This window comes from Populus euphratica, unplaced genomic scaffold (assembly GCF_000495115.2).
Source record: "Populus euphratica unplaced genomic scaffold, PopEup_1.0 scaffold51.1, whole genome shotgun sequence".
NCBI lineage: Eukaryota > Viridiplantae > Streptophyta > Magnoliopsida > Malpighiales > Salicaceae > Populus > Populus euphratica.
The window spans coordinates 896,901-920,407 of NW_011499932.1; the positions used below are offsets into that span (position 1 = coordinate 896,901).

Consider the following 23,507-nt stretch of genomic DNA (forward strand, 5'->3'; position numbering starts at 1 on the left):
GAATAAGTGAGTTTGCTAAATGTGAATTGAAAGCCATATATATAAAATAAATTATAATTTATTTTTTAAAAATCATAGAACTTTAATAAATTTATTTTACATTTTTATTTTCTAACCAAACATGTTTCTATCTCTTTTGTTCTAGGACACTAACAAAATGAAACATAAAATTGCATTCCTCTTTGTCAAAATTTTATTTTTATTTTTATTTTTGAAAAAAATCAAATAGATTCTAAATAGTTATCAATTATTTTTAAGGGTATTTGGAAGTGTGTTAGCGATTATTTTTTAAAATATTTTTTATTTAAAAATATATTAAAATAATATTTTATTATTATTTTTTAAAATATTCATGAAACACAATTCTAGGCAGTCATGATACTATTTTTGTTTATATCTTTTTGATAAAAAATGGGTGATTTGAGCAATACCACCCATCATCAATTATCTTTTCTTTGATTCAATTGCATATATATATATATATATATATCATACTACATTGTGGCAATTATGGAGTTAGATTGTTCATCAATTTCCCAAGATTCATATAATTTTCCCAAGAGCATGTGAAATGAATTCCCTCGAATTATGGCATTAGCCAAGCTGTGTGGAGGTGTGTAGAAAGACTAGCTAGCTAGCTAGCTAGGAAGCTACAACATGTTTGGTTTATAAAAGGAAGCAAAGGAAAAGCTTTAATAGGATTGGAGCATGCTTGGTTTTATAAAAGCTAGAAAAAGGGAAAACTTTTATCAAAGTTAAACCCATTTTAATTCCTATGCCTTGAATTGGATAAAAGCTTCTCTTGTTTTTGCTTCCATTGACCATCACAGTGTTGATAATTAAATCTCAACTCTTGTACTTAATCCACTGCCATTTTATATAGTTTTTCATAGCTTTTAGGGCCCCAGCTGACATTGATTAAAGATGTTGGTGTTCTTCTTTTCTGAGCAATACCACCCATCAATTGTCTTTTCTTTCTCGGATTCAATTGCATAGCCATTTATGGGATTTGATCCCTCATCAATTTCCCAGGATTTAAACAATTTTCCCAGCACATATATATATATAACTCACTAATTGATCATGCCATTGCTTCGATCGATATTTCCCCATTCTTGTAATCAGAAAATCTAAAATGATCATCTACTCGCAAACCATCGTGAATTTATTCTAATCATCGATCCGAGGCCAATTTCTGTACGTTTATCAGAAATTTTACCTTTGTATACTCATCTTTTCAGAAAGAAAAGGAAAGAAAGTGGATCTAGCACTTTAAGTCCTGCCCTTCTCAGCTTAAAAATCAAACAAAATTAACAATGCAACTCTCCAAGTAATTATTTTTTTCCCATAAACCGATAATTTTTTTATAAATAATACAGTGACAAGCATGGTGTGTTTAGGTTAACATGTCACCCAAATATAGTGATAAGCAGGTGACATTAAACTTCGTCCATATTAGATTTCAAGCAGATTACAAGAAAGTTGATTTGAATTCAATTAAACTTGAATAAAACTTGATTTACTTTTTTAAATGTTATTTTAAATTAACACAAGTTAACCTGAATATAAACCATATTCTATGTCAAGTTTTATAACTATAAATCGAATTGCAAGAAACAGAAAAATAGAAGGGAGCAAAACCAAGCCTAATACCACAATAATCTTTAATCACGTAATTTCACAGATCAAAGAGAGATATCCTCGTCGTCTTCTCTAGAAATAATTAAACACGCTTTCTTTACATTTCCATGGTCACTAAAGCTTCCAACTTAAAGTAATGTTTGCTAATCAAGAACTAAACAGTTAAACCTTCTTCTGAAGAGAATGTGGGCATGCAATCATGGTAAACGCAGTGAAAACATGGCGCATAAACCTCTGAAAGAAAGAAATAACTGCACCAGCAACATGGACATGTACCAGGGTGATATGATTAAATGAGCAAGTACTTGACTTCACTAACATCAACAAGATATATGAAGTAACATAAAGCCAAGCTTAAAGTGAAACAAAGAATCTTGCTAAAAGCTATACAATGGAGTGTAGTAGCAGACACTAATAAATGTGTGGTTACTTTTTGACCAATCAATTTTCATGTTAAACGTATACCCAAGAGGTCAATGAGGGAACCCATGAAAGGTTAGCCTTAAAAGCTTTGGAATCAAAGCTAAACTTTGGAATCCTATGTGAAATATACTTTTAAATATGTTAGAGCTGATGAAATTCGAAGTTGATTAGATTACACAAAGCTAACCCTATCCGTTAAATATTAAAGCACATAAAGTCGACATATATATATATATATATATATATATATATTTTAAATACCTTACTTTTCCATTGTTGCCAAGCACAAGAGTGATAAGTGGTTAATTTTTCCTATTTTCTTTTTACAGATTAAATAAGATCTTTTAACTCGAGATCATCTCTTAAGAAAATGAGACACGCAAATACCCGTTGAGGTGTACTTTACTAGTCTTTTTTTACTGATTAATGAAAACATATTATAATATAATCAATCTTTAATTTATCAACATTTTTTCCCGTAAACATATGTATTTGACAATAGCATCACATGCGCGAAGGCAAGCTTAGGGTTTATATAAGAATATAAGAGTATCACACAGTAACAAGAACATAAACTATAGAAAGAATGGTTGCAGAAAACATCATGGAGTATCGTGTAACTCTCTATATCAAGAAAGAAAAGAACATAAGTATGCATGGTGATCCGGCCAAGAGAGGTGCTAACAACTACTCTTATATAAGCTGGTTGCTTGTACAAAGAAAGGAGTCAATGATCCATGTCATTCGCTCATCATTCGTTTGGTCAACTAGGGAACCAATAAGAGATGTTAATGACTCAACATCTTTTATCCATAATTTGCAAATGAACTTCGATAATTTAACATTATATATAATATAGAATAAACTGAAATGACGTGATTTTTAATAAAAATATTATTGAATTTAATTTAATATTCAAGTTTTATTTGGATTTAACTGACTCGATAAAAATATGAGTTATAATATCGAGTTATTTCTATATTTAATGATATTTACTTTTTAAATGAGTTAAAAATAAATTTAATTTAAATCAAACTTTAAATTAATGGATTATTGAATTAACCCACAAGGATGAATCAAGTTAATATTCTAGCTAAGGAGAGACCATTCCTGTAGATTGCTGAAAATTATTTGAACTTTGATTTTAGTTTAGCATCCTATATATATAGCCTTGAAGCTATGTGCATCCAATTCTCTTATAGTGTTATGGTGGAATATCTTTTATTCTTGGGAAGATATGATGCTTATTTTGTCAATTTAAAGCCTAGCTGATTAAATTCTCTCAAAGATATCCATTGAATCCAAAATCCATTAATTATCTTGCATTGGTTTAACCAAAAAGATCCCACTGTGGTCCATGAAAGAACTCCTTTTAATTGCTTTTTCAGAGATATGGAGAATGGTGATTAATTTACAGTAATTTTAAGTCAAATATTCCTTGGACCACTGTAAGGAAAAGCATTCTTGTAAACCTTATACTAGAACATTGCCAGAAAAAAAAAGAAGAAATTTAGTACTGGCAAACATATTATAACTCTATTAACAAGGAGAGGGATTTCATAATTAATTTAGCTAAATCAAGCACACCTTAGACTGAACGACAAGGGCTTAAACCTGTCTCAAAACACAAAGACATCGATACCAAGTACAGAACTACATGTCTATATATGTTTAAGGAACCTGACAAATTACTAGCTAATGATATATATAGCTCTCCTTGAACTTAATTTCACTCCCATGATCCTTCTAAAGCTTCTCAGCTTAAGAGTACAGCCATCCAAAAGAACAAAACTAGAGGAAATTAAGAGCAAAAAGATTAATCCAAGATTTCTCATGAGCCTTCGTCTTTAATTCCCTCCTTGCAGCACTGCAGGACCTGGATTTTGGATCATGAAAAAAGTGTATGTTAGCTGAATAAAACTGAAATTTGTATCATCACATGCACGCTCGCGCAGCGTGCGCATATATATATAAGGCCAATCCTTACACAAAAATGCATATCGATGATTAATACGAGGACTTGTTGCTGCTAGATTCTCTTGGTGCATTGCATCTATAGCATTCAGTCCTGCTAGCAAAGTTGTGCTCGTTGCAACCGGACCTGTGAAATTTAAGTTAAGAATATGGAGAAAAAAAGTGCCCAATTGAGTATTTTTTAGATTTGAAAGGTACAAACAAATTAATATGCATTAACCTGGTGCAAATCCAGTCTCCGGATTTCCAATTACGGCTAGAGCCACTGCCTCCGCCTCCGCCGAAGCCATAACCTCTCATCCGTGACATGTCAGCATCAAGTCCACCACCAGAGGATTCATCCTTGGACACACCACACTTGAAGCAGCTTGAACGACTAGCAAAGTTGTGAGCTCCACAATTGCCAGCCGTGCAATACCAATCACCAGGCCTAACATCAGGGCCCGTAAATCCGAATGAGCCCCCTGATGATCTTCCACCGAAACTTCCATAGTGGTCTCTCTCTCCGGGCCTTGGATCACCGCAACGCTGGCATGAGTCCCTCCTTTGAAAGTTCAAGTGCTGGCATGACCTGCAATTCCAATCTCCTGGTCTGCTCATCTTCCCTTCTCCAATATTCCAAACCAGTCAGTTAGTGCATTAATTAAGGAGATGCATGCTACAGTTTTTATAAGCATATCTGTACTGATAAAAATTCTACGCAAAATTAATGTGATTGTGAAGCATGATTTAGTGATACATGGAGCTTGAATCTAAATACCAGGAGAGAAAATGTGACCAACATACAAGCTTTTAGGTCCAAAAGAAGACGGACAAAGTCCTTACCTCGAGAAAGAAGAAAGGAGAAAGAAAGGAACACGTACAGAAATGAAGTGTAACCTAGCTAGTAGTTGAAAGAGCAATAGATTGTTTAAGAACTTGTGATTTAAGTGTTGGGGTTAAGGCTGTTTATATACTTGTTTTAGACCTCGATAATGGGGTAGATTGAGGTAGGCAGAAGAGGGTTCGGCTTTCTTTTTCATATTCTTCACTTTGCTCCCTTACGCGATGTATAACGAGAGATAAAAAATTAGATCTTGCAAACTCTAAGATTATAATCTTAAACTATAGAAAAAATTCATTTTTATATATTCTAAAATTTAATAATTTTTAAAACGGTTATGAAAATAACTTGTAAATTATTTAAATAGGTGCTAAACTAATCTAAGTTGAAAAAAAAATCCTAAAATAACTAAAAAACAAAGAAAATTATGAAATATTTTTTGGGTGTAATTTGGATTTGTTCCTGATCTTGGCTTGCTTTGACAAAAAATTTATCCTACATAATGAACTAATTATAATTAATAAGATAGTTTTGATCCATCCAATCAAATTTTGTAACAAGTTTATCTGTCTGGGGCCTAGCTTATTTCTATGGATTAAGGGCGCATGCAGTATAATTTAGGGCTAATCTTCCTCAGGATTAATTAATTAATTAATTTGATTACATGTAATTGCATAATGATCACTTCGTGTAGAACTAAATTAACATAAAAAACAGTATGTTTAATTGTATCCTTAATTATCAATAACCTATAATTGCCTTGGCTACATATTAATTAGCTCGGGTACGTACTTAATTATTATTTTTTTCAGATGCATTGACATGATCATAACCAATTATCAAGTCCCAGCAAGTTCTGCAAAAGGCTATTGCACTTGTGAACTTGCCCTGGAATCTGTTCTTTAATAATTGAAATCAGAATTCCATCGCTGTAATTCCCTGTCTAAATAATTTGCTACTCTCTCAGAATTCACATATCAATCATTGCAACAATATACAGCATGATGCTCCTAGGTAGCCTGCGGCCTCTGCCTATTGGCATGCATATCAGAATATAGATCAAGGAGTTGAAGATTTTGTGGGATTTATGAGACTCTCCAGAACTGCATCTGCCGCTGTGCATGTCCCCACATACAGTATGTATTGTAACCAGTCGGGACAACATAGCCCTACCAAAATCTTTTTATTCCTGCATACAATGAACCAAAGGAAATTAAAACCTTTTGACTATGGCATTTTAGGGATCTCTAGCTACTTGTTTTCTTACAAAAAGAATGAAGGCAAGTAGAGGGATCGGGGAATATTGGGCTGAGTTAGTGGGTCAGGATTGGATAAGGAGGAACAAAATTCACAACTTATTACCAGACAAATTGAATATTCTACGTGTGTGTATATATATAAAAACATTGGAGAGAAGACCCCACATCTTATGATCTTATCTTAGAATAACAATCTAAGAGGTCATGTCTCCTTTCAATAATATACTTGCCAGCAGTCACTGTATAGGAAAAATGGTGCTTCCTTTTCAATTTTGAATATTCCTTTTATTTTGTACTTCCTGGGACTTAATTGTGGAAGATAAGTCAAAAGGGTTCTAACACAAAACCCCAATTTCTTCCTTCGCTTTTAATTTCTGAATTGTGGATGTATGTATGTATGTATGAATGAATGAATGAAAAGAAAGCTTTGATTGATTTTCACAATAGTGATTATTACAGGAAACAACATTAAATCACCAAGCAATACCTATTGAAATTAATTATGATTATTCCTGCTCAGTATATAATCAGCTACCTAATAGTCATTTGAAGTTAATTTTCCTAACTGAATATGATCGAATTTTACTTAATTATGTCTAGAATGAGATGGCTAGCTAATCATGCCCTCTTAGAATATGTTAATATGTATGTTCTATTTGATATTAGTTGTATTAATTAGGCTTTCTTTTTCCTTACGAGTTTCTTTTTTATTTCATGGTTATCTAGCATTCTCTAACGGTTTATCTCTGTGAAAATAAAGTTGTATTTAGGGATCACTTTCTTAAGATAGAAAAGACATAAACAGTAAATATGGAGATTCTTATTTTAAAAGTGCTAAAATTCAAACTAAAATTATATGTATATATTCTCACAGTCTAGTCTTAGAATTGAAACTTGTAATATCTATTAGGAAACAAATTATTTGCCAATGAGGCCAGCTTGCAAGCTTGATCGATGTTTGAACATGGTTGAAGCAAAAGTAAAAGTTGCATGGCTAGTTGTAAGTTGCAAACTTCAAGGAACGTCCTTTTGCATTCCAGTTAAATAGTAGGATCCCCTCACATTGCTTGGGGGAAAAAAACAGAGCAATAGGGCTATAGCTGCTATCTGTTCTTCTCTGTACAGTATTTGATGGGAAGGTTCGAAGGGGAGAATTAGTGATTAATTAATTGATTAGGAGAGTAAGGTTAAAAATTAAAGAAAAAGAAATTAAATGGTAGAGAGTTTCGATAAAGATAGTCGATGATGGAAGAGAAGTCTTCGAGGTTTCAGATTTTGACCATCTTTTCTTTTTCTTTTTCTTCATCTTCACTCCTGCAATGGCTTTTTCAGTGTCATTTTCCTCCGCTATAGCTTCTCATACTTAATACTATTCCCAATCCCCTCTTGAGTTATATCCTCTAATTAATGCACATTCCCTTTCTTTCTCCTCCCTTTTAAGAAAGAGAAGAAGAACAATTACTGATAAAATTAAATCCAATTAATACCATGCAAGGCAAGTAATACACACACACTCACCCACCATTTTCTTGGGGAGTGTTAAAGAAGGCTGTGGCAAAAACTGTGAAAAAGCAGCAAAAAGCAAGGCGGATTCGATTCTCTTTGGGAAATGCTTCCATGCATGACCATGACCAAACCCTCCCTCTATTGCTCCCCCAACGTATACATATACCTACTCTCTTTCTAAGTCTACTTTCTCTTTTTAATCTCTCCAATTACAAGATGCCAGCTTCCATACTGACACCAGAATTTATATACACTTTTTCCTGTAATTTCATACATAAACATCACTGATGCATTTCCTTTTTCTCTCTTGACGACGTACGTACATGTGACCTTTGTATTTTTGGTTATGGAAAAAGTAAGTAATGCATAAACTTTGGTTCGGTTTTGTTCTCGTGGTACAACGTGGTTTGGTGTCGTTTGTGTCTGTCTCGATTGTAAATTTTAAATTATTTGATTAATTAATACATATTATAAATTTATATGAATTTAAATTATATTTTTTTGAAATCTTGATTAAAATAAAGTTATAATTTTTAATTGTTCTTGCACAACTATAAAAATTACTACATAACATCTTGTTTTCAAATGGCTTGTACCCAGTATTTATATGAAATTAATAATTTCTGTTAGAAAATTTCAGATTCAAATCCTAGAAAAAATAACTATATATCCTCTTAATTTAACCAATCCATCTTCTTCTTCTTCTTCTTTTTTCCTTTTGATCCCTCCATGCGAAGGAACGAAGCTAATTAATTTAATTACATATTTTTTTATTTTTTTTTTGATTTACGTGGGGTGTCCGGGCCAGCTTACGCGCACCACGACTAATCCCCACGGCCCACTGAACACCCTGCAAACCCAGCAGGCAGGTAAGGCAGCGCGGGGCTGACAGGCATGCAACTCCAAGGCTCGAACCCGTGACAGTAGAAGGCGCAGGACGCCATTCCACCGCTGGGCCGTTGCATATTAATTACATATTTGATTTTTAGAAATGCGGGTGTGAGAATTTCTTTTTATGAAATATATTTTATTTAAACAGGCTAGCATCTTTAGTATGTCTGAAATGTTGGGTGAATAGTAAATGAAATTTTCTATATTATCGTAAATGAAATTTCAATATAAAGGAAAATTAGTCATAATTAAACCATGGAATTTTTTCTTAAAATAAAAAATGTTCTACGTGATGCGTGTTAGGATCTGCATGCACGTGAGGGGGTAGAGATGAACGTGATATCATCAACAATTTTAAAAGTCTTCTCTTTTCTTTTGCTTTTTGTTCCTCCGATATCTTTTTATTGTGCTTCTTCAGAGTTCAGACTCCCCAGAATCAACTCTTTGAGCTTAATCTTCCTTAGGGCACAGCCCTCCTCTCACCTGTGAGCAAAGCATTGTGTTTGGTAATTTCCATCCAACTTGCATTAGCAAAGCAAATTAATCAGAGATAGGAATCAATTTCAAATTCCTCATGAGGTGCTTATATGGTTAAAGGTTAGAAAAGGGGAAAACTTTACATGGTATTTTAATTAAGAATCATAGGCTAGGTTCTAGCTATGCAGTTTAATTTAATACATTTAGTATATAATTTCCTTGGGATATTTGAAACCACGACGAGGCTGCTTTTTCAAATAAATTTTAAAACTTAAAAAAAAACTTAGATTTTTATTTTTGTGCTAACATATCAAAATAATAATAAAATATTAAAAAGATATTGTTCAGTATTGAGTCCAATTATACTTTATAAAATTTAAAATTTTTTATTTAAAAATACATCAAATTAATTTTTTATTATATTAAAATGCTGATAACAATAAAATAAAATAAAAATTAATGTAATTTTAGTTAAAAAATATTTTAAAAACATCTACCAAACTCCTAAATAACTAACGTTTTTCAAGTCAGAAATACTTTCAAGAAACATTAAAAACAAACAAAAATTATATCAAACACGCCTGAATTCTTCATACAAAACCGTGGCTAGTAACTCCTAGTTTATGGTAGACAGATCCATGGGCGGTCCGACATTGGGAGTAGGGGTGGCGGCCATCCAAAAACTTTTTCAAATTTTCATGCTTACCTACGTTCTTATCTCTCCAGGTGTTAAAATTTTTTGTCTACTGTTTTTCTTTTAAAAAATTTCTTTGGGCCTAGAGCTATTAGGCTCGTCTAGCCTCTGCATGTACTTTTATCCTTTTCAATCTAATCAAATTTTATCCGTATGCTCTCTTCTTTAATTATTTTTTATTAGTTTAAACCCTGCATCGGCGTCTCGATGGATTTTATTAGATCTTTAAATGTATTTTGTCGATAAGGAAATGTGTTTTTAAATAATCTATAAAAAAAAACTTTGATTTTGATTAATGTGCATTTTGATTAAAAAATAATAGCCAGAAAAATCTTTCGATTAGATCTGTGTTAGTGGGTAACCTTCAAGAACCCTTTGCTTGATTGAAGTTCATAGCTTCCAGGAGCTAGGATCCATCTACGGCCTGCTGCGGATTTAAGCAATGATAAGGGCCTGTGGGCTTTGGTGGGCAAAAAGATTGAAACCTGAAGAACACCACTTTTAGTGTGCAACTGAGCCCATTATGTGAAGGCAGAGCCCAGTCTGATGATGTGTTTTCGCTTCCCCTGTCTCCCGTACAGCTGTACTTCGTCTTCACGTTCGCATCAGATTATGTAACTCAGTTGAGTTGAAGATTCCATCAAACATAGGTGTCATCTAATTCAACTTGAGACGACCGATCTTCAAGCTACAAATCCTCAGATGTTAAAGTTGGTTGAGGTTTTTTAGGGCAGTGATTTAATTGTAATAAAAAAACAAGATTTTAATTAAAAATTATTTAATTGGTGATATTTGTCGAGCTCCAACACCACATGATTATCATACTTGATATAAAATTTCACTTATAAAATTAAAATTGAAAATCGTTAAAGTTAAAATTATCAAGTTAATTTATTGATTACAATCAACTTAAATATATTATTATATTTTTAAAATGTTTCTAGCTAATTTTTTTTTGGTGTTCACCCAAAAAATTTTAATTGAATTTGTTTAGATCAGTTAAATAAATTAGATCATAAATTAAATAAATTTTATAAGATTAATGTTAAAATTTATTTAATTTAAAACTCATGCTAAATCATATATTTTCTAGGTCAATCAGTTAAATCATGTCAAGTTTAATAATAATAAATTGCCCAGCTATCAACTATGGAATGTAAATGTAAAACTTTATTTTGTAGTTTTTTTTTTTTTTTATTTGAGAAATTTGGGATTCATTGATAAATATTTGTTTTTTTAAAAAAAAAAATTATATAGTCTAGCTTTGATTTGTCAACCCAACCCCCAGTAAGATTCAGTTTTTTCTTTATTAATTTATTTATATTTATCCAGTAACTGATGTATTTTTTCATCAAGAAATTATACCACACTCTTCCATATTATTAAACAAACAAACATATAAATAAAAATTATGAAATATATATAAACATACAATTTATTACAAGAAGCAATTTCAAATCATTCACAAACTAAAAAAACCATACACAAATTTGTTAACATGTGTACTACGCACAATGGTTCTACTCACCCGCTTAACTTGCATTGCCCGCAATACATTGCATGCTACCCAAGCCTACATGTAAAAAAAATGGAGTGAAAATTACAATATAAAACTATCAATAAGTTTCAGCACAATTTAAGACACGTGTCCCTTTCTCCCGACTATTTCTCCCCCCGCATGAGAAACTGTGGAAAACTGCCACCGACTTTCCAAACTGCCGTAACTCCAAGTACTTGACACTTGACAGAAGGAGACGGTCCTCTACTTATCAAATCGGGCTTCATGGCCTTTCCAGTATAATACAAATGGAGCCCGTTAAGAGCAAGCCCAAAACAAGTGAGGCCCAACAAGGCATGTAAAAAAACTTCCCGCTCTGTTTTTAAAAAGCCGCGTCAATAGCTTACGTCTCTTTTCTATTTTTCTTTTTATCTTTACTTCCCCCCAAAATAACATCAAAATTAAAAATAGGAAAAAGTAAATACAATTTTTTTCTACTCTCAGTTTCACCCTGAAAGGAGTAGATTAAAAAAAAAGAAGATAAACTACAATGCAGCAATTGATTTCCAGGATTATCAAAATTAGGGTTTCATTACATGGATTCTCCTAAAACCACCACTACCACCACAACAACCACCATCCCCGCCACTGCCACCACCGTCAGTTTATCAGATTCTCCTCCAGTTCAAGTAACTTCATTTCTTGATTAATTCACTCCGCTTTTGTATTTTTGCCTAATTGTGTTTATGCTTGCTGGTTTCTTACAATACAGTGTGACCATCTTAGGTTTTTTATTTTATTTTTTGTAGGAATTTTGTTTGGTTTAATTGCGTTTGTGTGTTTCTTAAGGATCTAGTTGTGATTTATTTTAGTTTAATTTTGTGAAAGGGCTTAAAATTGGGGCTGCATTTGTTTTTTTTTTTTAACAATCTGTTGCTTCGTTGTTTTTAATGATTTCTAAGGGTGTTTCTTTTTTCCTGCTGGTGAAGATATGTGGTTAGCTTGTAAAAAATGATTCCATTCGAGTAATCCACGATCGTAGTTGAAGATATTTAGTTAATCTGAATTGTAGACTTTGTGATGAGAATTTTGTGTTGTTGTAGTAGGTTTTGAAGTCGCATTGGTGGGTTATTGGCTTAAGGATGGAGTAATGTATTGAATTATGTGCTTTTTGCAAACATGTTTTCGTTTCTGAACTAAGGCATTTAGTATTGTTCAAGCATATGGGGATGTATGGAACCTGCGTGGAGATTATGGTTCCTTAATGTATCGGGTGTTAATAAAAACCAGTCAAAGAGAAAATACATCCGAAGGCTGTAATTAGTAGTATTACTCGTATTGTTTTTGCTGCGTGGTGTGTAAATGAGTTGAAATTCCCTTTGGAACCACAATTGGTGGGAAGTGTAAGATTTTGGTTTTCTCCTGTTCTATTTTAATAACTATACCCTTCAACTCGTGGGTGAGTGATTGGTATCTGTTAGTTTTATTTTTGGTTTAATATCGTTAGATGCGCTGTTGCGTTATGAAAATAGAGGGTTCTCCAGAAAGTTTCTTGTGCATGTTATCAAGAATCGTGGATGTTCCCAATTGGAAAAAGGGAAATATGTGGATATCCTGAGTACTTTGCTTCCTCTGTTTCCAGGAATCCCCATTTTCTAACTACATAAGCAATCTATCGCCTATTAAGCCTGTCAACACTGCACATGTAGCACATGGACTCCTAGGAATCAATTCTCCTCCACTTGTCTTCAAGTCACCACACACAGCATCAGACCGTCAAATAAATCTCTTGCGAAGGTTCGAGATTCTAGATTTCACTGATCTTACTGTTTTAAAGGGCTTGAATTAAGGTTTAAAGACTGTTTACGTGACTAGTTTTTTGCTTTCCCAGGTTTCAATATCCTCAGATATCTGGGGCAGAAACATCTAAGATTAATGATGGAAGCAAGAAATCTGTTGATGGTCCGGAGGATATGGGGAGATCTAGTATCTGTTTGACTAGCAGTCTGATTGTTGATGCCCAAACAAGCGACAATGTCAATAACTCTGAACAAGACCAACCTGGCAGCTCCTCAGGCTGTGTTGATGAGTACTTATCTGATCCTGTGGATGCAGATTGTGCAGACTCTGTTAATTTGGTAAACCCAAACGTGAAAAAATCTGATGATGCACTTCAGTCATCAGAAAGTAATTTAACCAACTACAAAATAGTAGAATCTGATGACATAAATGATAAGGGGACGAAAGGGGAGGTGTCTCAGGCCAGGCCTGAGCAAGATGGAGATGATCCTAAGGAGCAGCCAACATCTGAAAATAAGATGGAAAAGATTAAAGAGGAGGGAAGCCTTACCAAACAACCATCTCATGTTTGCCCAAATTTTGGGTCTGACTTGCTTGTAGACCATGCTTCTAGGCAACAATGCTACACTTCAGGGGCTCAGGTAATAACAGCGTTTATTTTCTTTTAAGAAACTAGGAATAGAACGTGTGAACCCTGTTGTGAAAAGATGAGAGTGTTCGCCTTGTAATTTTTAAGGTTTACTTTTTCACTCAACTACTTCCTTTTCAGGTTGCTCATCCACATGAACCTATTCAACTCGTAACATATAATGGTTCAGAGGTATAAAAAGTTTTATCTTAAATTCATCTTCCAAGTTTATTTCCAAAGAGCAGAGAGGCTGATAGACCATGCATATTTCAAATGAGATTTTTTTTTTTTCATTTCATTGGTCAGTTAAATTCATAGCCACTAAGAATCTATAATGAAAAATTGTTATCAGTAGCGGGCTTTATTTTGGTTGTGCTTCCTAATCACGATTTTAGGAACTTTCCTAATTACGAAGTTCTGATGAATCAAGTTCTAGTCCAATGGGCCTCTCCTGTTTAACAGGAATAAAGTTAAATTCACGGAGCTTGCCAATGTCTAACATTTGAGGAGTGATAACTATGGATGGGCATGCTAGAAAAGGCTGATAAGGGAAAATTGTGGTGATTCTTCTTGTGTTGTTGAAGTATACGTGGAAGAAAAACTTTTCTACAGATAATCTATCCCATTCAAGGTTTTGGATTTGCTGTGCTATTCTTCTCATGCGAGTCCATATGATGGCTTTTCTATGGATATCTTAATCTATTCTTGCATGATAAAAACATGCCCCCGATGCGCACTCTCATGGTTTATGTAATTTGGGTCATGCCACTTTAAATGCAAATCATTTGCGCACTTTCACATATCATCATGAAAATAGTAGCCCTCATTATTTCTTTTGTAATCAAAATTTAGTAGGATTTTCTTTCTTGAGTAGTGTAATTGCAATTTAAAATGTAGGCCAGTCAGCTCCAACGCGGCATGAGTAGACGCTGCCTTCAGTTTGAACAAGCTCAACAGGAAACTACAAAGGATGGTACCTATTCTCCAAATCCAGCAATCAATTTATTTGGTTCAATATCACCTGCTTCCAGTACAGAATTGGAGATTTTGGATTCATCTCAGGTGGAGCTAACTATCTCTTCCCTCAAGGAGCAAACTATGACTGCTATGTTTTCCGCAAATATAAGTGGAAAGTCTCCGGTAGCTGTTTCCAAGCCTTCAGGTATTGGCTTGCATCTCAATAGCATTGTCAACACTTTGCCAATGGGAAGCGGTGCATCAGGACCTATCATGAGTCACCATTTAGTGGAGAACAAAATTAGTTGCTCCAAACTATCAAATTTAGTTGAGAGAGTCTCATTAACTGCGGGAGATAGGGTGCTCCAAACTAAGGCTTCACTTGCTACAAGCTCTACCACTTCCGAGTCTTTTCACAACATGGAATCTTTCAATAACTTGCAGCCACCAGAACATCAGGTAACCCCACACAATAAGAGGAGATTTAGTTCAGAGCACGCTGGCAATTTTGAGGAGTTCAGCCCATCAAGCCCCAAGAAGAAAAGGCATGTTTATGTGATAATTTTCATCAATTTTTGTTCCCTCTCTCTCTATGCACGTGCGCGTGTAGTTTGTTCTCCAAACTAAGTTGCACCACTGAACTTCTTATGATCTCCAGGAAGAAAGCATCAAGCACTGATGGTGATGGTTGCAAACGTTGTAACTGTAGGAAGACTAAATGTTTGAAACTGTGAGTGATTTCAAGTTTTCTTGGTAGTCATATTCACATGTGTAATTTATTTATATTATTATTTCTTTTTAACTTTCTCCTATTTGGCCAGATACTGTGATTGTTTTGCAGCTGGAATCTACTGTGCTGCAATTTGTGCTTGCCAGGGGTGCTTTAACAGGCCTGAATATGAAGATACTGTTCTTGAAACACGACAACAAATTGAATCACGTAATCCACTTGCTTTCGCTCCGAGGATTGTACAGCATGTGACTGAGTTTCAAGCAATCGATGTGGTACCAAACCATCTTTTTTGGTTTTTTAGCAATTTCTTTTTGACTGGGAATTTGGTGATCATGTTCGCATTTTCACAGGAAGATGTAGACCTGTTTACACCATACTCAGGGAGGCATAAGACAGGATGCAATTGCAAAAGGTCAATGTGTGTGAAAAAGTATTGTGAATGCTATCAGGTGCAGTATTTTGTCAATACCTGAATTTGTCATCACCTTTGTCACAATTATCCATTTCTCAATATTTCTACCTTTTCTATCTTTTCATGTTTAAACTTTAAAAGGCTAATGTTGGATGCTCCAATGCTTGTCGATGTGAAGGGTGCAGAAATATCCACGGTAGGAAAGAAGGTGAGGAATTATGCAGAAACTAAATTTTGCCTCATTTCTTTGGCTGCCATCGTTTATCATAAACTATGATAGGATTTTGCCCAATTTGGAGTCTCTGTGGTTTGAATTCAAAAAATAGTTGAAAATTCAAGTCTCAGCCTTTGTAGATTCTCCTCCCAGCTCTTTAAGGGATTAAATCTAATGACAACATAACATCTGGAAAGTTATATAAATTCTTCATAATTTTGGCTAAAGATATTTTGTCACATAATGTTTGGATGCACCAAAAATAGAAGTGAACATCACCATTCTACTGGTGGAATGATGACTGATTTTTGTTTATATATTTACAGAATATGCCATGACTCCAGAAATAGTAAGCAACAGAGCTAATGAAGAAAGTTTAGAAGGCATGGCTGATGAGAAATTGGAAATGGTTGCAAACAATAAATTTTTACATGCTGAGCTATACGATCTGCGCAGCCTCACACCACCAACACCATCATTTGAGTACTTCAGGTACTATTTCTTTGATGAAGATGCATTTGTTCTGGAGAGGTTAGAATCTTTTAGTCCAGGTTGTTTTAATAGCTAACTGTTCCTTTTTTCTTAGCCATGAAAGGGATGCACTGAAATCCCAACTCCTTCCTGGTAGGTATGTCTTATCGTCTGAGTCTGATTTTTCTATGCTGCCATCTTATGCAAAATCCGTAAGTTCTCCAAGCAATTCACACGGCAACGACATGCTTCCAAAAACAAGTAAAACCCTGGACATAGTTTCCCATGGTCAGGAACTAGATTATAACATTACTGAAATAACGGGCCAATTCTCACCACAATGTGATGAACTTGCTGATTTCTCTGATCATACTCCACTGCCAAATCCTTCCTCAATCATGATGGCTTCTTCGGCTTCGTCTAAAACGCAGGATAAGGCAAATGTTTCACAACCTCAGGTGTATCCTGGAAGTGCTCGTCTCTCATCTGGCAGTTCTCTTCGTTGGCACAGTTCACCAATTACCCCAATGACTCGGTTAGGTGAGACAAAAAATCAATCACAGGACTCTGATTGTGGGCTTTATGACATTCTGGAAGATGACACACCCGAAATGTTAAAGGATTCTTCTGCCCCTATCACATCTGTTAAAACAAGCTCTCCTAATAAAAAGCGAGTTTCTCCGCCTCACAGTCACATTCGAGAGTTTCAATCGAGCTCTTCAGCAGGCTTGAAAAGTGGGCGCGGGCGCAAGTTCATTTTGAAATCTGTGCCTTCTTTCCCGCCCCTCACTCCTTGTCGCGATTCCAAAGATTGCACCCAACAGAAATACTAGAAATATAGACATTTTCCACTTTAGGTGAGTTTTATTCATGTTTCTTGCCATTAGCAAAAACGTTATTGATAAATATTCTTATCCTTGATTGACCAATGTGCTCCTTTGCATTGCAGTGGTGTTGGATATAATTCCTCCCAGGAAAGTACATATGCAGCTGTGGTCTGAGGCTTTGATTTTGCGCCAGGTTCGGATAAGGACCTCGTATGGTTCTCAATAGATACTTGATTGTCACAATCTTGCTTAAGTAGGTATTTCGAGTGACTCCATGTTCGGAATATACGTGACTCATGCTAGAGATGTGGCCAGGCATCATTATATGCAGTTATTTTTTGCACCGCTCCTTTTCCATCTCCAGTTCGTATCTCTCTGTTATGCAATTAGATGTGTCTATTATCGATTGAATTTCATTAATGGCTGGTGGATAGTACTAAAGGTTGCCCTTGTTGATCAGTGAAAAAACAAAATTTCCATTCTCTTAACCCTAAGTCGTATGAGTTCACAGTGATTTTCTAATGTCCAATCTTATCAAGTAATTTTGACTGCTTCCAGCTCTCTACGTGGTAAAAATCTTCACAGCTTCATTAGACGGTAGAATAATTTTTAACTTGGCCTTCGGTTTTGCTACAAAAACCGGATTATGGATGATCGATTGATTAACTTGCATGCTTGCACAGAGTTGCATCCATGCATAGCCCTGTCAGAGTTTTTATCTGTCCGTTTAAGTTGGATTCGTGAGCCTTTGTGCTCTATCAAGCTTGCCATGGCAATTTACTAAAGCCCAATGCATGGGGCTTGATGCAGGGCCAGTTGTTGTCAAGAGGTCAATTCCTGATTCTCTTTGACACCCAAAACTTAACAGTGAGCCTCTATTCCAAGCTGCCCTAGCTATGTCATGCTTGCCTCAGCCCATGTATATACATATATTTGGGCCTTGAGAGCTTGGGCTAGCTTCTAGCCATGCTTTGCTCCAAGACGGCTTTATGAAAACTGGAAAAACATTATTCGTCAGATTGTTTTGAATTGTTAGTCGTTTATTGAACATTTGATTAAGAAACTTTCTCTGGCCTTGACATTATAAATGCTTCTTGATATGATCGAAACAATACATCATGAAAGAGTGAGAAGCCAGCCCATAGCTAGCCCTTTGTACCTGAAATCCATCTAATGCTGGTAACCTCACAGATACATCATTCTCAGTCAAATAGCTCATAAAATTTCCTGGATTCAGAGAATGAAAGAATCATCCATGTCCCCCTTTCCAACTCTCTAGATGCAAAAGAGAAAAAAAAAAAACCCAATAATACTAAAAAAGCCCATGCTAGCCATCAGAATATGATAGGAAGCCCAAACAAAAAAGAAAATCAACTGAGAAAAGGAGTTTATTTAAGAAAATGACATCGAGGAATAATGAATTAAACCATGATCTATACCACAAACCCCACACCATGCATATATTCTGGAATGCCTTTCCTATCCATTATACATTCTTCTGTAACCCCGTGTGCCCTTGCTCCTTGACAGTTCTTTTTTAAGACCGTGGCCCGTCGAGACCTGACCTCGTGGTAAGCCAATTACAAACTTCATCCATCTCTTCAGGGATTGTGTAATGGCCAAGCCTGCATGGAAGTAGAACATTTATTGTTATTATTATTATTATTATTATTTGTGCCAGTAACAAAATGTTTATATAGTTGGATATGCTATAATGCCTAGTGGGAGATAGATATACCCATTATAGCTTCTAAATGTAAGATTTCGGAATCCAGCTGAACTTAATGCTTGTGCTGATTTCTCTCCATGTTGATGTGCAACCACATCATCACCTGCGACCAGAAAGTTAGATATGGACTTACTATAGCTCGGTAAACGCAGCTTACACCATTATGCTATAAAGGACCAATCAGCAGTTAAAAAGCCTAGACAAACAGCGAGTTCACTTCTCTGGAACTGCATACAATATTATCTTGTTTGTCCATTTCAAGTATTCTTAGAGTATAAGAAAATTTAGCTTCATGTAAATGGTATACTATGATTTATTGTTACAAATTGTTTGCAAGTCATACGCATTTCTGAAAACAAGCATATTTTCTTACAGTACATGCAAATATGACGTTCTACCAAAGTTATTAGAAATGCAGATAGCAAAATTTGTTCTTGTCTTTCCATCTGCTTCTCAATGAAGATATCCTTAATGAAAATGAATGCATTCAAACCCGTGGCCTGTGGGATGAAGGCCAATACCTGAGCCATGGCAGAGCAAGATGGGCAAGGATGCTGCACGTCTTGCAGCTTCATCTGATCTTTCCATCCGGTTCCTCAAGGTCCTGCAAGACAGGAAATAGTTTTCTGAATAGATTGCTTAACCAACACCTGTATTTCATCTTTTATCATGTGTCTAATCATGGTTAAGGTGTTTATGTCGGTTCACATGTCAGAACTCTGAAACCAAACCTTGAACATGGAAGCCAGCCACTTAGACCAACAACTACACTTAAGTTGATTGGGTACAGGTTTCCATTCCCATATTGCCCTAAAATGTGGCATGTGGCAGAGTAGAGAGCGGTTGCAGCTCCCATACTGAAGCCACCTACACCAAGTTTGACTGAAAAACAATGATAAAAACACTGGTTACTTACTGAACCACTTGAAGGTGCAGTATTCAACATTGACATGCTAAAATAAGTGCAATTAAGATGAAACAGGCATATCAATATGGACATCCATATTTCCGACCAATTTAAGAAAACATGCTTCCAACCTCTCATGCCTCGGTCGAAGTATTGTGGCCATACCTTATTATATTTGACTAGAAATACAACTAAATAAGTGGAGCGCATTTCAAAATGCATCTGACAGCCTTTTCCTGGTGATGCATGACAAATCCACATGCAAACAGGACCAACAAACCAAAAACTTTATGGATGCACGATGAAGTTTATTGCATGCTAAGAATATTTGCAGATTGAGTTATCACAATGATCATACAAGGAAAACAGTGAGGTCTTTTGCTCAAATCTCAAAGCACACTCAGATAACAAAATCGAAGACAACCCCCCACCCCAAAAAAAAACAACAGCAAACAAATGAATAAATAAATAGCTCAGTGGGTTTTAAATAGTTCATAGAAATGAGACTGTCAATGTAAGAAAGAATGGTAAGCTTCTTTGCTCTCCTTCGGACACGTAGACAGCCAAAGTACAGAGCAACAGTGGAAGAGCTTGCAGCATGTTCTCAAGTATACCCTTTAGTTCAAGCATTGTATTGGAGAAACACATTAATACCATTTTGATCTACTGAAGCCTCTCTAAGTTTACGACCATGAATTGCCCTCAAGTCCAGGACAGGCGGCTAAATGGCACTGAAAAGCTACTTACTATCAGCAGGCTCAGTCGATAAAAGATTTGCAACATGTGCTGCTGAAGCATCTAGCCCCTCCAAATCATCTGGGGCATCTTCGGAAATATCCCCAACATCAAACCCTGAAATGAGATACATAAGCTATTCAGACCATCTTCTCTACTGGCACTATAGCTAAAGACATGAATGAAGACTTTCATTTTGACAGGATACATAAAAACAGTTGCAGGTTAGTGTCATGCAAGGTTAGCTTATGACAAGTAATGGAGCTTGCAGCCATTTAAATTTTGTGAACTTGACGAAAAAAAATCCACAAAGTAGTTCTTACAAGCAGTGCATGGAAATCCACCAAATATTGCTACTGGCCTGGTTGGAGCAGTTGGGCATATCCATTTAATCTGCCACATCAAATTCAAACAGAACCATATGATTAAGTTACTTTCGTCTGCTAAAAATATATTTTTCTGAACATGGAAGGATTAAGGCATACAGTGATGCATGTTGCATATGTGCAAGTAGAAGCTGTGTAGCACTTATAATAATAATTATACTTACATTTGGAAGAGGAAGGGTTTCCAAGAGCTGGGACCAGCTGCAAAACAAAGCACAGAAGGGGGAAATTCATTCAGTCACCATAAGGTACTCTCCAAACTCCCTCGACAACACATCAAAATCCAATTGCAAAGGGGTCATTACAGCTATTCAAGAAGTTTGAAGGCATCTTATTATAACTTGGGAAACACCTTCCAACATCTGGGGACCACCCTCAAAGTTGAGCACTGGGCCTCAGCAATAATGGTAATAGTATAGTTCATATTATATGACATTATCAATCTCATACTTGATCTTCCCTAAACATATTCTAAAAAATGAACAATTAAACGATTAAAATTATTATATCATTAGTAATATAATTTCTCAGCCAATTGAAAGGACAAGCTAGTGCAGGAGCGGTCCCCTATTCTAAGCCTTGGCATATCCACATATGGCTTTGAGCTTAGATCAATGGAGGAGATGGAAGAAAAGGACAGTTAATCGTGTTTAAACAATTCATGCATAATTTCCCTCTCCAACAAATCAATCATGATAAGAATCTTGTGGAAAAGGACACAAAGTTCAAGAAGTTAAACAAATGCCAAAAATTCCAGCAGAACAGGACAAGTTATTGACATTCCATAACTCTCCCTCTCCCTCTCCCTCTCTCTCTGGTTTTGTAGGAGGAAAACAAGTCCATTCTCACATAGGGCATATGCTCAAGATAAAGAGAATAGAATTTCACCAGGTGTTGTTCATGAAGCAGGATCACACTTAGTGATAATGATAGATGCTATGAAAAAAACTGGTGGTCCTAATCCTGATAGCTGCCATTCCATGCAGATTCAAATAATCCACAATTCAGACAATAGACAATTAACTAAGTTGCTTCTGATAAGAAACAATCAACTTCCAATTGCATCAATAAACCAGCATGAAAAATGAGTTCTTCAGCTAAAAAAGTTTCATATGGAAACCAATAAGAGAAAGAAAAAATTAACAGCGATAAAAGCACCAGTTCACGGAATAAAGCTAGCATTATCACCTTGAGCCCTTATCACCAAGGCCATGCAGCCAAACTATAGTGGCCTGGTGCTTTCCTTTAGGCCTCACCACATGGGTCCTTCCAAACTCAAATGTTCTTGTAGTATTCCTACTGCCTGAAATGTTGAAATTGATGAATTCAAAAAATACCTAAAGCCCACACGACCCTCACACACACAGACCATAAACAAGAATGGCAACAAAGACTAACCAGATCCTACAGCGGAGGTATTGTAGCTCATTATATTCCACCAAACAAACTTAAACTGAGCAGGATTTTTTATGAATGTTCAAGTTGAGCTCTTGAGTTCCTGCAATGAATAAAATAAAAATTGACCACACCTCTATTTATAACCATATAAGAGGGTGAAGATGGAATATAACCCACTAATCCACATCAACACCTCTTACTTGCACCAGTTATACACTGCCTCAAAACTTCCACAAAGAAACTACCAGAAAGTGAAAGGCACCCCGGAAAAGAAGAAAAAGAAAGTGACAAGAAATATATATATATATATATATATATATATATATATATAAAGCAGCAGCCTTTCATGAACAACGAATCCACACAGATCAAATTGGCACATAGATGCAGAAAATGAGCTAACAAAGACTTCAAGGTAGCAATGCAAAGACATCAAGAATCTATTCTTTGTGGACAGTGCACAACTAAAGTGCTTCAACTATAGCAACCCAGGAATATATACAAACATAACCACAAATAGCAAATATTTCCCTTATTATTTCAAGAAAACAAAAGGAACCCGTCTTTTTCAATTTTTGAAGTGCCTAATGGATACCCATTAGCATGCAAATCTTGAAGTTGAAACCTTCAACTTAGTTTCACCGTGAGCTTGCTTGTTACATGTCTGTCTATGAAGATCTGAATTAAAAAAGAAATAAAGAAAAAACAATAATAATATTGAATATGGAAAAGTGGGGTTTAAGCTTTTCAATGGCACCAACCTGTGTTAAGAATAAAACCCTTAAAAGCATAAGGCCTTTTTCAAATTTCACTTTCCTCTTTCTCTCTTACAACCTTTGTTTTGTTTGCTTCGTTCACATTGACGGTGGAACCCCCACAGCACATATGCGTCCAAAATATCGATGGTCTTATGGTTTTCTTGCAACCACTATTTCTATGACCAAACTACCCCTCTAGCATATCTACACATCCATTCCACTACAATAATTTTTTGGGACAGTAATCCTCTAGATCAGGAAGTAAGCTTCTCAAGATGAAGATTTCATGTTTAAAACCTAGGTGCTAGTAAGAGATATTAATTAATTTAGCATATAAGCTATTTTATGCACAAAATATGGATTAAG

General features: G+C 35.3%; 3 protein-coding genes across 8 annotated transcripts; 1 reads left to right on the forward strand and 2 right to left on the reverse strand.

Annotated features, from left to right (window-relative positions):
- Positions 1 to 3,567: 3,567 nt before the first annotated feature.
- On the reverse strand, positions 3,568 to 5,048 carry LOC105136179 (TATA-binding protein-associated factor 2N-like). 3 transcript variants are annotated; one of them, XM_011041415.1, is made up of 4 exons: positions 4,864 to 5,048; positions 4,259 to 4,646; positions 4,052 to 4,165; positions 3,568 to 3,940 (listed from the first exon to the last, which is right to left on the reverse strand). In XM_011041415.1, exons 2-3 carry the CDS (start codon positions 4,636 to 4,638, stop codon positions 4,072 to 4,074), a joined length of 474 nt encoding a protein of 157 aa, XP_011039717.1. In that variant the 5' UTR covers positions 4,639 to 4,646; positions 4,864 to 5,048; the 3' UTR covers positions 3,568 to 3,940; positions 4,052 to 4,071. The 3 variants fall into 3 exon arrangements, with proteins under 3 accessions (XP_011039717.1, XP_011039718.1, XP_011039716.1); XM_011041416.1 differs by having other exon boundaries at positions 4,259 to 4,638; positions 4,864 to 5,047; XM_011041414.1 differs by having other exon boundaries at positions 4,259 to 4,643; positions 4,864 to 5,045.
- Positions 5,049 to 11,636: 6,588 nt separating this feature from the next.
- Positions 11,637 to 17,716, forward strand: LOC105136181 (CRC domain-containing protein TSO1-like). 2 transcript variants are annotated; one of them, XM_011041417.1, is made up of 12 exons: positions 11,637 to 11,875; positions 12,829 to 12,983; positions 13,078 to 13,627; positions 13,756 to 13,806; positions 14,512 to 15,116; positions 15,230 to 15,301; positions 15,393 to 15,576; positions 15,655 to 15,753; positions 15,858 to 15,924; positions 16,257 to 16,422; positions 16,517 to 17,258; positions 17,351 to 17,716. In XM_011041417.1, exons 1-11 carry the CDS (start codon positions 11,783 to 11,785, stop codon positions 17,232 to 17,234), a joined length of 2,760 nt encoding a protein of 919 aa, XP_011039719.1. In that variant the 5' UTR covers positions 11,637 to 11,782; the 3' UTR covers positions 17,235 to 17,258; positions 17,351 to 17,716. The 2 variants fall into 2 exon arrangements, with proteins under 2 accessions (XP_011039719.1, XP_011039720.1); XM_011041418.1 differs by having other exon boundaries at positions 16,559 to 17,258.
- A 567-nt stretch (positions 17,717 to 18,283) lies between these two features.
- Positions 18,284 to 23,264, reverse strand: LOC105136182 (acyl-protein thioesterase 2-like). Of its 3 annotated transcripts, XM_011041422.1 has the most exons (11): positions 23,145 to 23,264; positions 22,979 to 23,061; positions 22,384 to 22,483; positions 22,174 to 22,288; positions 21,150 to 21,186; positions 20,923 to 20,992; positions 20,612 to 20,716; positions 19,689 to 19,839; positions 19,479 to 19,561; positions 18,967 to 19,060; positions 18,284 to 18,853 (listed from the first exon to the last, which is right to left on the reverse strand). In XM_011041422.1, the coding sequence occupies exons 3-11, from the start codon at positions 22,412 to 22,414 to the stop codon at positions 18,766 to 18,768; spliced, it is 774 nt and encodes a 257-aa protein (XP_011039724.1). In that variant the 5' UTR covers positions 22,415 to 22,483; positions 22,979 to 23,061; positions 23,145 to 23,264; the 3' UTR covers positions 18,284 to 18,765. The 3 variants fall into 3 exon arrangements, with proteins under 3 accessions (XP_011039724.1, XP_011039723.1, XP_011039721.1); XM_011041421.1 differs by lacking the exon at positions 22,979 to 23,061; XM_011041419.1 differs by lacking the exon at positions 23,145 to 23,264 and having other exon boundaries at positions 22,979 to 23,136.
- Positions 23,265 to 23,507: the final 243 nt, after the last annotated feature.